Source organism: Mesoplodon bidens, assembly GCF_964165515.1.
Source record: "Mesoplodon bidens genome assembly, chromosome: 6".
NCBI classification, from domain to species: domain Eukaryota; kingdom Metazoa; phylum Chordata; class Mammalia; order Artiodactyla; family Ziphiidae; genus Mesoplodon; species Mesoplodon bidens.
In genome coordinates this window covers 25,980,599-25,998,629 of record NC_138162.1, presented here as the reverse complement: position 1 = coordinate 25,998,629, position 18,031 = coordinate 25,980,599, and the positions used below count along the sequence as shown (strand labels likewise).

General features: G+C 48.2%; 1 protein-coding gene and 1 long non-coding RNA gene across 2 annotated transcripts in view; one reads left to right on the top strand and one right to left on the bottom strand.

Moving 5' to 3' along the window:
- LOC308618773 (uncharacterized protein) overlaps positions 1-543 on the bottom strand; it is a gene marked incomplete at its 3' end in the record, with an annotated part of 48,943 nt that extends 48,400 nt beyond the window's left edge. The window contains exon 1 of the mRNA XM_081237051.1: positions 373-543. Within this exon, the coding sequence (XP_081093177.1) occupies positions 373-528 (156 nt within the window). The 5' untranslated portion in view covers positions 529-543. The remainder of the gene's footprint in view (positions 1-372) is intronic.
- Positions 1-18,031, top strand: part of LOC308619533 — a 553,523-nt gene that overhangs the window by 416,177 nt on the left and 119,315 nt on the right. The gene's annotated exons all lie outside the window — the stretch shown is intronic.

Genomic DNA, 18,031 nt, shown 5'->3' with positions numbered 1-18,031 from the left:
TTTAAAATCAGTCGCAATTACCATTTATTGAGCACAGGTACTGTGCTTGAGATTTCCATAAACAATCACATTTGAATTTGGTTCTTATCAAAATGATCCTCATTTTACAGATGAAGAACTGAGGCTGTAAGAGTTTAGGAGACTTGTTTGAGTTACTCTGTTCATAAGGGGGCAGAACAGAGACTGAAGCTGGGCTTTGCTGGATCTACAGCCCGGCTCTTTCCACCATTTTAACACGCTGCGTAGAAGCCATAATTTGCCCAGTGCTTGGTATTCCACGCTATGCTATTTGTTAGTTCTGCTGTATCCTGGGAGCCTGCAGGACCAGCCAACCCCAGGAGGGCCGCCTGGGGCCAGGGCAGGTAGACTTACCTGGAAGAGCCCCAGCCTGGCTATCAGCATATCCACTTTCTTCCCATCTCCTTTTGCAGCCTCCTTCCTCCGTTCACAATGACAGTCCAACTTCTGCCAGTCCTGATTGCCATTCAAGCCTTTTTTCTTTTTAAGGATTTTGAGGAAGAAAACCATCGTGTGCTCAAAAGGGTCCTGGCAATCAGAAGTGTCTGGAGATTTTGAGCTGTTAACGCAGAGAGGTGGCAAAAGTCCTTTCTAGGACATCCTTAGGAGCCCAAATGGCAGCTAGAGTCAACATGGCTAGATCTGAACAGGTTTCCAAAGCACGGCCGTAAGTGGGTGAGGGCTGTAACGAAGGCCCCAATGTTTGGAGAGCACTGCACAGTCTGTCAGATGCTTACAGCCCCACACTGTCTCTCAGTCCTCACAGCAACCCCATGCAGTGAGTGGTGTTACCCCTTTTCACAGTTAAGGAAACTGGTCAGAGAGGTACAGTGACTTGCCCAATGGCAGACAGCTAAGAGGTGGAGCTGAGACTCCAACCCAGTTCTTCTGACTCCAGGCCCATCATCTCAGGATTGTATCTGGGTGGTCCTCATATCTGTACGAGGGGCCAGTGGCAGGGTCAGTGGAAAATAGCAGAGGAGCCTGGAAGCAGTAGGGGCTTCTGTAAAAGGTAAAGTTGTCTTTGTCAGCTTGGGTTGCCATAACCAGTACCATAGACTGAGTGGCTTAAACAACAGATAATTATTTCTTACAGTTCTGGAGGATGGTAGTCCAAGATCAGGGAGCCAGCATGGTTGGGTTCTGGTGAAAGCCCTCTTCCTGGTTTGCTATCTTCTTCCTTGGTTTGCTTGTCCTCATGTGTCAGGGAGTGAAAGCAGAGAGAGGAAGCTCTGTCCTGTTGCTTCTGATAAGGGCACTAATCCCATCATGTGGGCTTCACCTTCATGACCTAATTACCTCCCAAAAGCTCTATCTCCAAAGACCATCACACTGGGGATTAGGCTTTCAACATACGAATTCGGGGAACACAAATATTTAGACCATAGCAGAAATAGAGAGCCCTGGAGGCCCATTTAAATTGGTGCAAGGAACCAAGCACCATGCTAGGCACCGGGGATATGGCATGAACAAGGCCTCCCAGACCCTGCCCTTAGAGTGTCATAATCCGGTGGGGGAGACCAACAGTTAAAAAGACAACCAACACAGAGTGATAAATGTTCTGGGAAAGGAACATACAGGCTCTGTTGGAGCACATGGGAGGGCACCTCACCCAGACATGGTATAAGGCCTCTTGATTCATTTTCCAAGTATATAAAAGGGACTTAAGATTTGGGGTAGAAATAAATGCTGGAGAGGGTGTGGAAAAAAGGGAACACTCTTGCACCACTGGTGGGAATGTGAATTGGTACAGCCACTATGGAGAACAGTATGGAGGTTCCTTAAAAAACTACAAATAGAACTACCATATGACCCAGCAATCCCACTACTGGGCATATACCCTGAGAAAACCATAATTCAAAAAGAGACATGCACCAAAATGTTCATAGCAGCCCTATTTACAATAGCCCGGAGATGGAAACAACCTAAGTGTCCATCATCGGATGAATGGATAAAGAAGATGTGGCACATATATACAATGGAATATTACTCAGCCATAAAAAGAAACAAAATTGAGCTATTTGTAAGGAGGTGGATGGACCTAGAGCCTGTCATACAGAGTGAAGTAAGTCAGAAAGAGAAAGACAAATACTGTATGCTCACACATATATATGGAATTTAAGAAAAAAATGTCATGAAGAACATAGGGGTAAGACAGGAATAAAGACACAGACCTACTAGAGAATGGACTTGAGGATATGGGGAGGGGGAAGGGTAAGCTGTGACAAAGTGAAAGAGCGGCATGGACATATATACACTATCAAACGTAAGGTAGATAGCTTTTGGGAAGCAGCCGCATAGCACAGGGAGATCAGCGCGGTGCTTTGTGACCGCCTGGAGGGGTAGGATAGGGAGGGTGGGAGGGAGACGCAAAAGGGAGGGGATATGGGAACATATGTATATGTATAACTGATTAGATTTGTTATAAAGCAAAAAATAAATAAAAAATAAAGATGACCAAAAAAAAAAAAAAAAAAAGATTTGGGGTAGAAGTGAAAAAGGAGGTGGTGGCTGTAGGAGGAGAGATACAGGAAGGCTTCCCAGAAGAGGTGTACAGCCTTTTGGAGCTGTAGCCTTGAAGAATGGGTAGAATTTTCATGTGCAAAGATTTGGAGGAGAATCATTTCAGCCTAAGGAAAGAGACTGATCCCTGATAGAGGCATGAATGGGGGATATGCCCAGTGGACAAGAGCACATCTCCAGAGTCTTTGGGTGGACTGCTTGGTGCAGAGTACCAGGCGACACAGCTGGAAAAGCAGATGGAGCGAGGGTCAAGTAAGTGCCTTCCAAGATGTGGACTTTGTCCAATAGGCCATGGGGAGCCATTGCCAGCATTTTGCGTGGGGCAGTGACACCCTTGGGCCTGCATCTTGGAAAGGTGGTTTTCAGGGCAGTTTGGATGATATTGGGGAGAATCTGGAAGCATAGGACCAGTACCGGTGTGTAGGTGAGAGATGATAAGGGCATCAGTCCTCGGGCAAGAGCTAAATCAGTGGGGTAGTCACCCAGGCTGGCAGAACCAGAGCGGGCAGAGCCAGAGAGAAAGCCCCAATGGTGTCTGAGAAGAAGAAGTTGAAGATCCACCTGGAGGAGCCAGGTGTGTCTTCCATCCAAGGGGCAAGCTCAAGGTTAGGGATGAAAAGAAGCACCAGAGGGCTAAAGCAGAGCAAACAGAGGGACACAGTGGGAGTAAGAGGCCAGAGGAAGCAAGGGGTGTAAGGGCTCTTGCTGGAAATGGGCCTCAGACTGCTAACTGTGTGTATGTGTGTGTGTTTGTGTGCGTGTGCACGCTGGGCTGTGTGTATATGTGATATATGCACAAACATGTGCTGAGCAGGGAGGAGAGATGACCTGGGTTAAAGAGTGATAGATCAAGAGGATAATGGGGGTCCCCTAAGAGGCTAGATGAGACAGGCAGCCAGGGGCAGGTCTTAGCATCCACATGGGCAATCACCCCTCGGCACCTGAATCAAGAGAATGAAGAGCAATGAGCTTCCCACAGAACAGTTCTCTCTCCCTTGGTTCTACCCCAGGAGAGCAGCACCTTCAGTCACACTCAGCTGTACAATCAGTCATCCAACCACCATGCTCCGCATACCTACTAAGTGATGCCCAAGACATGGAGATAAAAACCCAAAGTCTTTTTTTTTTTTTTTTTTTTTTTAAAGACTTGAATCAAACTCCTTTCTGGCACTTTCCACAGGTTTCTAGGGGTTTTGTCCCCTGCACTCAGGGCTGAGGAAACTGGTTTGTCCACAGCCTGGTCATCCCAGGGGGTTCCTTTGAAAACTTCCTGCGGTGTCCAGGAGCAAGCAGCCTCCTGGACACACTGCCTGGTGAAACTCCAGATGAGAATGAACGGCATTTCTAAGACAATCCTCCCCATTTCCTTTTCAGCACTGTGATTCCTTCCTTCCTTCCCTCCCCAGCTGGGCTAGCGTTTTCTTCCCATCGGAGCTCTGTGAGAGCATTTTAGGGCAATGCAGCCATCCCACTTCACCAGAGGCTGGCTGACCCCTGGCCTGCCGGTGGGTACTGTACGCACAGCCCAGGGCTTGTCTGTCTGCCCTCCCCCACCCCTGCTGCTGACGCACGCAACCTATAATAAGCCTCTGTTACTTGGAGCTGGGGCGGCTAGTAGTAAGCTGAAACCGCTACTATATTTACACTCTTTCCACATTTAGACAAAGGCTATTTTTAACAGAAGGTCTATTTGTGGGAGATGCCCACGTCACACTCTGTTCACATGCATCTCACCAGCCTGAGTCTATTATTTTGATTTCACACTTGTACCAGGTCTCTTACCTTCCCTCTTCCTTCCATCATTTTGCTTTCATTTCATCTTTCTTTCTCCAGTTTCCTTCCTTTCTTTTCGCAGGGGGAAATCAGGATGAGAGGTCTTTGGCAGGCTGTGTTTCCATAGTTTTTCTGGGGATGCAAGGCGCCATCCTCACAGGGCAGAGTGGGCAGTGGACACCAGGCCTGTGGACTGTTCTCAGTCTGTGGCAGGGGGCGAGGACAGACCCCAATCCCAAGGGGCTCCGGAAGGGCCTGTTCTGCCTCCACAGTCTGGGCGGGATGCTGGGACTGTCACAGCCTGGCCTTCCTTCTCCATGGCATTCCAATTCTGTGAGTGCATGTGTGCGCACGCACGTGTGCTTGGGGGAGCACGGCTAGCAAGGTCCAAGAAAATAAGCCAGTTGGTTCATCGTTCATGCAGAGCCTTTTTTTCAGCTTAAAAGTTAATTTTGTCAGACTTCTCTAAGACAGAGCTTTTGTATATTTTGATGAAAGAGGGTTTCATACTTTCTAGGTGAGTGATCCACTTAAGGGAAGGGGTGGGGGAAATCAGTGGAATTAGCACATATTAAGTCCTCAATGTGGTCAAGCCCTCTACAGGCACTGTGGAAACCTGGACCCTGACAATTGCACGAGGGGGTAGTCCTGCCGCACTCAGATTACAGGTGAGATTTAGAGAGATGAGTGACTGGCCTAGATTCACTTTAGCTCACAAGTGGCTATGCTGGGACTGAAATCTACATGTCTGGCTACAAACTGCATGCTGGCCCCAAATCTCACACCTTCCCTACTGCTTCCTTCTCACCTCCCCGAAAAAATAAACAGTCTCATTAACGCTGATTTTATTATTTTCTTTCCCTGGTTCTGCCCCCCTCCTCAGCCCCCTACCCCGACTAGAAGAGACCTTACAACCTCAGAACCCTCAGCACTTGCTTGGTCTGCTTCTTTAGATTCTGAGCAGTAACAGATCTGAGATACAGTCACATTGGAATCTAAAAAGCACACCGGCCCCCAGGCTCCTGGGACCTCCCTAAAGGGTCCCAAGAGAAACCCCACGTTGTCAAATCTTATTTTATTTCTGCCAACAATTTGGATTGTGGCTTCAGAGTGACATATTTTTATTGTATTTCTAAGAGCAGAGGGTGCTGAGATTTGAACTCACATCAGACTACAGCAGAAACAGAATTGTAGGACACCCTGCCCTCCTTAGCCCAGCTTCTGTAGGTGTCAGAAAACTCATGGAAACCAAACGCCCCCTGGGTCTCTATCATCAAGACTTTTAAATTGCTGACTTGTCTCCGACATTTCCTGGAGACTCTGATAAGAGATTATTGTCTGTTTGGTGTCCTAGAGTCAGGAGCCCTAATCCCAGGAGCCTTGTGGCTATAACAGTAGTACACGTTACATTGCTTATACTTAATTTGATTTCTTCTTCCTTAAAATGGAGATACTAATGCCACTTTGCCCACTCACCCACTTCACAGTTTGCTAAGAAGATTAAATCAGAGAATTTATGTAACTCTGCTATTGCAAAAGCTGGCAAAAGCTACAAGAATGTTAGTTGCTAGTGCTGATGTTTTTGTCATTAGTAAAGATGTGAAGGAGGACTCAGCAAGGCCAAGTGACATGTTTAAGGTCACACAGCAAGTAAGTGGTTCGAATAAGGGCTTAATAGCCCTGCTTCCCTCTGCAAAGGGCTGGAAAAAAAAATCACAGGGCCACTGGAAGGCTCAGATACTGAGCTCTACAATGCTGGGCCGAGTTCAGCCCAGAAATGGGGACACTGATCTGGGATGGGTCCCATCGCTCTCCCCAGCTGACCCTCCCTGCACCTTTGTCCCAGAAGCTTCTCAGGCTTCTCAGCAGTGTGGGTATCCTGCCTCAGCCAGAGCTGAAATCCCAGAGCAGGGACAGAGGAGTCAGTGTCATGGGGCTTCTGGTTTCAGGATATACTGGAAAGGTGAGAAGGAAGCTTGTCTTCCCATGGATCTGGGCCAGGGCCGGGTGGCGGGGCCTCCCCTGCCAGGAGCTGGGACGTTCCCCAGGTGCCCGGGCATCCCCAAGTCAGCAGGGCCGCCAGCACTTTCCAAAGCATTAGCTTGGGTCTGAAAATAAGTCCTTCAGCCGTTTGCATGAACCAGATGCTTTGTCGTTCAGGCAAAAGCTGCCGTAGAATCTACAACCTTGGCAAGGCCTTGTGCTCCCCCGGCTTAGGGACCAGTTTGCAGGAAAGAAATGAAAGCCCCATGTAACCGGTTCTTGGAGGACTTGGTGAGAGTCCTCTTTGCGTCCTGTATCTCTACACCTCAACCTCCACGACTTTGACCTTTATGCCGTGGCCACACATGCCCCTCCACCTCCAACCACCACCTCGCCTCCCCACCCTGGCCAAATTCCCACCAGCTTTCAAGGCCGGGTACAGATAGTACTCCTTATGTGAAATCTGTTCTGGTCCTTCTCCCAGTTAGGAATAATAACGAAAGCCCCTCCTCTGCGTTCTCACAGAGCTTTGGGAACATGGAAGCAGCACAGCTAGCCTGCACTGGAATTGCCCATACATCCAGCCCACAACAGAGGAGCTGACCCACTGTTCACTGGGACTGGAATCAGGCTTAGTTTTCACCCCTTCTCCTGAAGGGGTAGAGTAGAGCCTCTGGGCTGTTGGCCTGGAGACGGTAGAGGAGACACTGGGGTGCCCACCCTGGCCCCCTTTGCAGGGCCTATGCACACACCTCCTCAGATGCTACCGGTACGACCTGCTTGCCTATTACGGACTCACAGCTGCCCCCTTTCTTAGGAGAATTGCCCTCAGGAAACAGGAGCTGCCTCTCCAGGGGGTCACCCCACACCACCCCCCACCCCCCGCAACTACCGCCAGCACAGGGATGACTAAATAAAACAGGGATCTGAAAGGGCGTTGCGCTTCTCTCAAGGGGACACCTTGGCCAAGTGCTTTAGGCTCCAGAGTGTCAGTCCCACTTCCACCCCCTCCCCAAGGATTAGGCCAAGGCTAGGCTTTACCTGAGACCACAGTTAAGGGCACTGAAAATCTCACGTCCCAGGTAATCTCTCAGTTTGGGGCAAACAGAGCTGATTGGTTGGCGTAGACTGGGTCTCCAGATTTAGGACATAAAAATACAGGATATCCAGTTAAATTCACATTTCAGATCAACAAAGCACACATTTTTAGTATAAGTACGTCCCATGCAATATTTAGAAATCCCTGTAGTAAAGAATTGCTTGCTGTTTATCTAAAATTCAAATGTAACTGGATGCTCTGTATTTTATCTGGTAGCCCTACCCTCAACCACATCTGTGTTTCTTCCTTTCCCCTCCCTATCCTGCTTCTCCATCTCCCTCCCTTGCAGGTTTTTCCCTCTATAAACCGTAATACCTAATACCCTTTCTCAGCCTCTGCTTCTAAGGAACCTGACCTGAGACTGTCACTGCCTCTCTGCCATCCACAGTGACCAGAAAAGGCCCTCTGTTTCCCCTGGACTTTGCAGAACATATCTCTTTGGCCCAGCCTCCTGACACAGGATGGGTGGGGCAGTTCTGAGGAGGGTCTCTGTGTAACCCTGGGGGAAGCCACTGCCTCTAACTGCATTCCTGCAGGACTGGTTTCCTGGAAACCTTAGGAAGACCAGGTGGACAGGAATCCTTGTGACCACAGCCTCTTTTAGGGAGCTGACTTTGATCCATCCATGACAGAGCTAGGGTTGGTGGCTTAATATCTGAGCCTGGATTTTTATACTCTGGAACATGAAGACTGGATGAAAATGACATCTGGGGACCTTCCAGTTGTGACCCAGTGAGATTTGGAGTTTTCCTAAGCCTGACCTTTGTATTTAGTTTATAAAGTACTCAACCTAGTGCCTGGCACAAGGTTGCTATTAATAGTAGTGTTGATCATAAGCATCCATAATAAAAAACACCTGATTCCCCAAATAACATGGGATTAATAAGAAAATGTCCTATGAGGGCACCAAGCACCCAACTAAACAGATTTCATGGCAAAACCACCCCAAGGTGGAGTGAGTTGTCTCGCTTCCTATCACGCAAAGGGAGAGGGGAGACGTTTATCTACCTGCCAGTGACAAATCATTTCCATCCATCATCTCCTTTAATCAAAAACAGTGGCCACTCTGGTGTCCAGGAATTTGGCAAATGTTCCAGGACAATGTCCCAGACTCTACTCCTACACTTTTCAGAATTGCAAGCACTCCCAGACCAATTGGAGGACCACCTGCTCTCCTGACGGGGGTTGGGGGGGGGACTGACCCATGAACACTCAAACCTTGTGTCCCTTCGGTCCTCCAAACACAGGAGGCAGAGTCATGCCCTCCTTCCTCTCGCCCATCACCACGCTCTGCATGCCAGTCCCTCTTCTTGAGGGGCTCAACTCAGCCACAGACTACTGCTGAGACATGCTCAGCCACCAGCCCCACAGCTCTTTGGCTGAAGGAACTGGCTTTCTGTTCCCTCTCTCACAACCGTCACAAGGACACTCAGGAGCCCTCATTCACATAAAATCCCATCGTGGAATCTTTGCCCACAACCACAGAATAGCAGGGCTGGAGGAGACTCTGAGGCACCTAGTCTAGTCCTTAGCAGATGTACAAGCAGGGCCGCCCCAAAAACACCCCCACCAAGTGCTTCTGCTTGACACCTTCAAGACCGAGAGCTCACTCCCAGCTGGTGCGCCCCCTTCCCTTCATGGAACTACTCAGCCATTAGAAGCTTCTTCTCATGTCCGTGTGGAATCTGACCTCTTGCAGCTTCCTCTTGTTGGTCCTCATTCTTTCACTGATGGCACAGAAAGTCCAGTCTTGTTGGAAGATGGTGTGCAAAGAGGTTCAGGGAGGTGTGTGGGGAGAAGTATCGTGAGACAATGTCGGAGGTGATAAGAAATGTCAGAAAGAGAACTGGTAGAAATACATGCTTGCTAAAAGGGACCCGCATCCTGCATGCTTCCTATCATGCTTTTTAAAAGTGTGGTGCTCAAGAGGTAGCTCCTCAGCCCTCTGGAAAACTTGTCTGTCCCAAATAACTTACTCTCTGAGACTACAGACAACTGGAGTATTGTGTTACTTATTGTGGCGACAAGAAAAAGGTGATCAGGAAGGGAGGAGACTCAAAACTGTGTCACGGGAAAGACAGTTGAAAGACCTGGGTCTGGTTAGCCAGAAGGAAAGATTTGCGTAGTAAAGTTGTTGCCTCTGAAAATCTTTCCTGGGGAAGAAGGACTGGACCAATTCCAACTGGAGCAAAGAATTAGACTTAGGACAAAAGGGTAAACCATCAAAGTGACCAAAAGCTTCCTACTAGACAGGGCTATCTAACAGTGAGAGGTCCCTGTCACTGAAGGTGTCCAAGGGAGGTGGAGAAGGGGGCCATCGATGCAATTCAAGCTCTGGGTGGAGGTTGGACTTGACGGCTTTGGCATCACCACCACCATCCAAACACACACACACACACACACACACACACACACACACACAGAAGTTGGGGTATTTAAAGCCAGAGGCTCTTTATTTTTCAAAGTGCATCAGTGTAGGTTGTGTGTCTGTTGCTTTGCTTAGCCTTGGTCACCCAGAGATTTTCCCATCACTGACTTGGTTGTCAGCAAGTAATAAAAGCCTTTCCTCTCTCCTTGGGAGGAGTGGAGCAGATTGTCTGGATCTGCACGTAGTGCCCTGGCTCCAGTCTCAGCACCAAACGTGTTCCTTCTGCGCAGTCTGTTCTGTTTTGACAATGCATAGGGGAGAGCTGGAGAAAGTCCCGTAGCCAAGGGTTCTGGAAGCTGCAGGGTGGGGCTTTGCTCTGGGACAGGAGGGATGATATTTGCATTGAAGAAAGATGTGGTTGGAGCCCCTTGCTCAGAAGGAACACAAGCAGAAAGTTTGGCTGGGGTCAGCGTCTGACCTCAGTCATCGTCTTTCAGAGAGGAAGCTCTACCTACTACAGCCACACCGGTGTTTTCTCAAGGGCGGAGTCTGAAAGAGATTTCTTCACAGGAGGAAACTCCCCTACACCTCTCTGGCATCCTGGAGATTAAAATAATAATAAGTTGGTTTTCTTCTGCATAAGAGATGAGATTTGCTGTACTGCCTGAGGATAGAGTACTAGACTCCCTGCTTTATTAAGATCTGAAAAGTGGTCTCATTTGGACTAGAGCATTTTACATCCCGTGACCAGCTGGTAGTGACTCATTAAATGATATTACTCAACTAGGATTTACTGAGCCCACCTCTATGCTAGGCTGTGTACCAGGCACTGGGGAGCAAAGATAAACAAGATACAGGATTTGCTCTCAAGAAGCTTATAGTCCAGTGAGATAAAATTGCAAGCAAAAAAATAAAATCCGTGCAGCCAGGGCTCTAGAAGAGCCCCGTGAATACACTAGCTGGCCACAAGCCTCAGGGATGGTGTCCTCGAGGAAGGGATATCTTGAGATGAGTTTTCAAAGATGAGCAAGATTTTATGAAGCTTCAAAGGCAGAAGTGGGGAAGGACAATGGACGGAGGGATCTGTGTATGCAAAGGTGTAGGAAGGGTGTGAAAAAGCTTTGTTTTTTTTAAAGGAGCCACCTGTACTTCGATGCGACCAAAGCCACATATGATGCAGGCAGAGATGTTCAAAGGATGAAGCTAGAAAGGTGGTTTCAAACCAGGGGCAATTTTGTCTCCCAGGGACATTTGGTTGTCTCAAGGAGAGGAGGGGCAGCACTACTGGCCTCTAGTGGGTAGAGACCAAGGATGCTGCTAAACATCCTTCAGTGCTCTGGGCAGCCCCCTCAACCAGATAGACCAGTCCATCTGGTCCACACTGTCAACAGTGCTGAGATGGAGAAACCCTACCTCAGAGAGGGGCAGCAGCCACACCATAAGGATGCAGCTCCTTTAGGGCCACTCCGTTTTCCCAGGGTCGTGCAGAGAGGGCACCCAGGGGAGAGAAACCAGGGTAGTGTAGGGTTTTCAGATCCTGCAACCCGAGGTCCCCCTTACCTGTGTCTCAGCCATCCCTCCCAGCTGAATTTTTCTGTGCACATGTGATAGGCCTGCATACAGTAGCTTCCTCCAACTTGCTGACAAAACCAGTAAACACAAAATTTCCTGGGGAAAATAATGCCTTAGATGCGTGTAACATCATTCCACTGCTGGGGCACTTTTCATCCCTCCTCTTATTTTACTCATTCTACAAAAGAGGAAAACGAAGCTCAGAGATGCTCTGCAGTCTAGGAATTATTTAACTGCAACACGCTCAGCTTCTACCTCTTCTCCCAACTGGTCCCTGAGTGCACCATGGACCCATCCCTCTGGCAGCAGGGGATGCTGGGAGTATCCTCCATCCTGACCTTAATGGCCTCCTTTCCAGCTTCCTGGATTCATATCTGTGTGAGGGGCCAAGAGCAGGCTTCCTGCCTCCCTCTGACCATAGCCGTGACACTCACATACCCTTCTGACCATAGGAGACCTCGCACTCCCCGTGGTGAACTGGCTGCCTTGGTAAGAGGACCCCTCCTGGCCAGCATGTCAGGGACAGCTGCTCAGCTCGTGTACTCTGGCCAGGAGGCATTACTGACCCTGTGATTTGGTTCTTCATCCAAACTGGCAGATGGGCACAGGTGCCTTGTCGTGATGCTGCTCCCTCTTGACTGAGCAAGTCTGACCACTAAATCACCCAGCGGAGGACAGCACCAGTCAGCTGAAGGGTGGACTCTTTCCAAGTGGAACCCCAAAATGCTGCTGATCTGAAATTTCGCTGTCTCCAGGATAGCATTAACAACCCATGCCAGGTCACATGCTGCACAAACACTCAGTAATCAACAGTCATTCTAACAGCTTGTCCGAGGCCTGTTCATCTGATTTAGAAATTTATATAATAGCATGACAGCCTTCTACCCCAATAGCTCATGAACTCATGGAGAACTGACTTCCTACATTCCCAAAGCCATTTCTCCAGTCATAGAGAAAAAAAAAAAAAAAAACCAAACCAGCACTTCCCCCTCCTCTTCTTCTCCCACAACCCATCCATTACAAGCCCAAGGAAAGGAATAAAGGGCAATGGATCTTCATAAAATAATAAAACCCTGCCTGGTCTCAGGCCCACCTACGTCATCCCAGCACTGCCTCCCCGTCCCACCCCGTGAGACCTCTTAGCCCAAGCAGGGTCTCAGGGCATCTCCCCACTCTTCTCTCCGTGGTTCCTCCTCCACTGGCATGGCCCAGCAGCTCTCTCCTGCTGACCATGGCTCCATCCCTCTCCGGTAATATTGTTCCATCTCCAACTGTGTCCTGACACTTTGTCAAGGCTACAACAGTGGAGAGCACCTGACCCCTGGCTGTAGAGTAGAATGAATAACAGGAAGCAAGAACAGAGGGAGAAAGGAGGTGGCTAGAGCAGGGCAGGTGAGAGATGATGCTGGCTGGGCCTAGGGTGTTGATTGCAGAAAAAGCAAAATGGGAGGTGTGGAAACTGAGCCTGTGTTGGAAAGAATGTCAAAGGGGGCTCAAGCCCCAGATGAGGTAAGGGCCAGAGAAGGGGTCCCTTTCAACCTTGAGAACTTTAAATAATAAAGGGGGTACATTGACTGGAAACTCTGCTGTGACTCTGATCCTAGAGAGTATGCATCTCTTTCTTGGGGTACAGGATGACAGCACCCATTTCTCCAAGTGCTTTTGTGTCCCAGTGGAGTGCTCTCCAGAGACACTCCAGACCCCTCACTCTGTGCTTGTTCATCACGCCAAGACACTGCTGAGCATGAGTCCCACCTGCTCAGAGCAGAGCAGTGGGCTCATAGCACAGGGGTGGATCCAGGTGGGAGCTCCACATCGAGCCATGGGACACTGACAGTGAGGCTGCCACCATGTCAAGTGGCTGCTCTGATGGGCTTTCTAAAAATACTCTGGGTTCTGCTGCTCACGGGCACCAACCCAACCCTTGTGAGTGCCAGGCAGACAGGCACCCTCCTTACTCTCCCCAGTGTCTCCTCTTTAGCTCAGGTTCATCTACTCTCACCTGGATTATGACACGAGCCACTGGCTGCTCTCGCTTCTCCACAGGGACCACCAAATGGTGACCAGAAAACCCAGGAGACCACCCCATCACCAAAGCCTATCCATTCACTCACTCACTTACTCATTCATTCACTCAACATGCGTCCAACAGAGCTTTCCTGTGCCAACGCAAAGTACCCTTTCTAGGCCAGGCCATGTAGTAGATGCCACAGATTGGCTGAGTGAAGCCAAACACAAAAGAATAAATACTGTGGGAATCCAGTTATGTGATACTTAAGAATAGGCAAATCTAATCTGGAAATATGAAACTCAGAATACCAGCTACATCTTGGAGGTGAACATAGTTATTGACCGAGAAAGGGTAGGAGGGAGTTTTCTGGGATCTGAGATGTTCTATATCTTGATCTGAGTGATGGTCTCATGGGTGTAAAAATGAGACATTTTTACATACGTAAAAATGTACTGAGCTATAAACTTAAGATTTATGCCTTTTACTATATATATTATGCCTCAATCATTTTTAAATATATATATATAAAGTATTACTCTGGTTTTACTTTTTATAATTTATAGATGAGAAAGCTACATACCAAAATTTGAGCAGTGGTTGACTCTGATTGGTGAGATGATGGTGAATTTTTTTTTTTTTTTTTTTTTTTTTATTTTGTCGTGGCCTCTCCCGTTGCGGAGCACAGGCTCCAGACGCGCAGGCTCAGCGGCTATGGCTCACGGGCCCAGCCGCTCCGCGGCATGTGGGATCTTCCCAGACCGGGGCACGAACCCGTGTCCCCTGCATCGGCAGGCGGACTCTCAACCACTGCGCCACCAGGGAAGCCCGATGGTGAATTTTTAATCTCCTCTCTTTATACTTTACTGGACTTGCCAGATATTCTGCACTGAACATACCTTGCTTGTGTAGTGACATTACATATGTTAGATGTTATTTTGAAAGTAATCACCCTAGAGGTGAAACACTCGGCCAGCACGAGGTAGGTGGCTCTCTTCCCAGAGGGGACAGAGCCCACTCACGAGCTTTTGTCCTCTTGGACAGTGAGGTCATGGGCTTAGGAGTCCTGACCCAGGTCTGTGGGATTTCAGTGCAACTAAATAAAGCTTCTGGCTCACTGGAGGCTGGGAGGTGGGGCTGCTGGAGGAACCCTGGGGCTTTCCTCTCATTGCTGAGGGGAGGAGCCTCCGGGGCATTCTGAAACCTCACTGAAACCCTAGCCTGTCTGCCTTAGAACTTGCCTGACTCCGGTCTCCTGCATTTCTGACCCCTTCAGCTGGGGGTTCTGTGCCCCAGGGTATGGAGGCCTCTTCCCTGGACTTAAGAGTGATTTCAGCACCCCTCACCTCGTCCCATCAGCAAGAAGGACCTGCCAGCTTGTGCTATTTGGGGCCATGGTGAGGTAGAGGGAGCTGACAGTGGGAGTATTAAAGCAAAAACTAGATTAAACCCTGAAAACCCTAAGGAAGAAAGAAAAGGGAAGATGGAGGAACCTCTTCAGGCCTTGGTTTTCTCACTGGGAAATGGGCTGTTGTGAGGTTAACATACAAATAAGCATATGGAAAGCACTAGAACTGAGGGCTGGTTTTGTGCTCTGGGTTTTTTTGTTTGTTTGTTTGTTTTTTAAATTTATTTTTGTCTGCATTGGGTCTTCGTTGCTGCGCGCAGGCTTTTCTCTAATTGCGGTGAGCGGGGGCTACTCTTCGTTGCCGTGTGCGGGCTTCTCACTGCAGTGGCTTCTCTTTGTTGCAGAGCACAGGCTCTAGGCGCATGGGCTCTAGGCATGCGGACTTCAGCAGTTGTGGCTCATGGGCTCAGTAGTTGTGGCTCACAGGCTCTAGAGCGCAGGCTCAGTAATTGTGGCGCATGGGCTTAGTTGCTCCGCAGTATGTGGGATCTTCCCGGACCAGGGATTGAACCCATGTCCCCTGCATTGGCAGGCAGATTCTTAACCACTGCACCACCAGGGAATCCCTTGTGCTCTGGTTTTGCTGACACTTTGGGAGACAGAGGCTTGTCGTATGGCTGGCTCCCCCACCTTCTCCTCCATTCCTAATGTCCCTCTCGGCTACCATAGCCTGCACAGAGCAGGAGGTGAGATACAGTTTTTTGTGCCCGAAGCCTGATTTCTGCACTGGCAAAGTCAGTGGGCTCATGTGATGAATATCTGCTTGTGATTCATAAATATATTTTGTATTTCCAGCCTGGATCCTAAAATCACTTCCCCCTCCCTCCAGTCTCCTCTCCCGCCCCTGACACACATATTCCCATAGAGAAGTCATGTGAGGCCTTCTCAGATTGAGCCCAGGAATGAGCCAGCAGCCCAGCTCTGCCCTGTGACACACACAGCCTCCAGCAGTCACATGGCCTCCAGCTGCCACCACCTGCCCTCTGTCACCAGACTGGTGCCCTCTCCCTGGCAGGCTTCCTGAGCTGACTCGCCCCTACAAGCTCTAAGCTTGGCAGACAGTGGGACTGAGGGACAGAGGGTACAGGGCCAACAGTCTTGGACAGTTCTGGTCTCAGCCGACCTCAGTGGGACCCCGTCCAGGAGTCTCCTCAGCACCACATGGTGTGCCCCACAGGGGATTAGGTACCCTGCTGGCCTGGTGCAGAGGTGGACAGAGCTGTTGGCAGCTGGCTCCGTGAAGCCAGCCCCAGCCAGAGCCCCCATGAGCAGGGAGCTGGAGCCACAAGTGCTAAGATGAGGCCGTGTGGGGAGCCAAGGACACCATATATCTGTGTACCTAGTGGAAAGGCTGAAAGCCAGGCATTGCCGGGTTTTAGAAGGAGAGAAGAGAGCAAATACAGGAGGGGCCATCTGTATATATATTATACTCAAAAAAAAAAAAAAAAGGAAAAGAAATGAAAGGAAAAAACTCTAGAAGAGTGGTCCTCAACCAAGAGCAGATTTGCCACCCAAGGGACAACATCTGGAAACAGTTTTGGTTGTCAAAACTGGGGGACTGCTACAGGCATCCAGTGGGCAGAGGCCAGGATGATGTTGCTGAACCTCCTACAAGGCACAGGACAGCTGCCCATAACAAAGGCTTATCCACCCCAGTGTCAGTAGTGCCACAGTTAAGAAACCCTGCTCTAAGAGAGGATGCCTAAAATCATAATAATTTCACAGACACCCCAAAACACACCACCAGACATGGTCCTGCCCACCAGAAAGACAAGATCCAGCCTCATCCACCAGAACACAGGCACCAGTCCCCTCCACCAGGAAGCCTACACAACCCACTGAACCAACCTTACCCACTGGGTGCAGACACCAAAAACAATGGGAACTACGAACCTGCAGCCTGTGAAAAGGAGACCCCAAACACAGTAAGTTAAGCAAAATGAGAAGACAGAGAAAGACACAGCAGATGAAGGAGCAAGGTAAAAACCCACCAGACCAAACAAATGAAGAGGAAATAGGCAGTCTACCTGAAAAAGAATTCAGAGTAATAATAGTAAAGATGATCCAAAATCTTGGAAATAGAATGGAGAAAATATGAGACACATTTAACAAGGACCTAGAAGAACCAAAGAGCAAACAAACAATGATGAACAACACAGTAAATGAAATTAAAAATTCTCTAGAAGGAATCAATAGCAGAATAACTGAGGCAGAAGAATGGATAAGTGACCTGGAAGATAAAATAGTGGAAAAAACTACCACAGAGCAGAATAAAGAAAAAAGAATGAAAAAGAATTGAGGACAGTCTCAGACGCCTCTGGGACAACATTAAATGCACCAACATTCAAATTATAGGGGTCCCAGAAGAAGAAGAGAAAAAGAAAGGGACTGAGAAAATATTAGAAGAGATTATTGTCGAAAACTTCCCTAATATGGGAAAGGAAATAGTTAATCAAGTCCAGGAAGTGCAGAGTGTCCCATGTAACAAGAGACAAAGAAGGACACTACATAGTGATCAAGGGATCAATCCAAGAAGAAGATATAACAATTGTAAATATTTATGCACCCAACACAGGAGCACCTCATTACATAAGGCAAATGCTAACAGCCATAAAAGGGGAAATCGACAGTAACACAATCATAGTAGGGGACTTTAACACCCCACTTTCACCAATGGACAGATCATCCAAAATGAAAATAAGGAAACACAAGCTTTAAATGATACATTAAACAAGATGAACTTAATTGATATTTATACGACACTCCAGCCAAAAACAGAATACACTTTCTTCTCAAGTGCTCATGGAACATTCTCTAGGATAGATCATATCTTGGGTCACAAATCAAGCCTTGGTAAATTTAAGAAAATTGAAATCATATCAAGAATCTTTTTCAACCACAGCGCTATGAGACTAGATATCAATTACAGGAAAAAGAATCTGTAAATAATACAAACACATGGAGGCTAAACAATACACTACTAAAATAACCAAGAGATTACTGAAGAAATCAAAGAGGAAAAAAAAAGAAATCAAAGAGGAAATAAAACAATACCTAGAAACAAATGACAATGAAAACACAATGACCCAAAACCTATGGGATGCAGCAAAAGCAGTTCTAAGAGGGAAGTTTATAGCAATACAATCCTACCTCAAGAAACAAGAAACATCAAAATAAACAACCTAACCTTACACCTAAAGCAGTTAGAGAAAGAAGAACAAAAAACCCTCAAAGTTAGCAGAAGGAAAGAAATCATAAAGATCAGATCAGAAATAAATG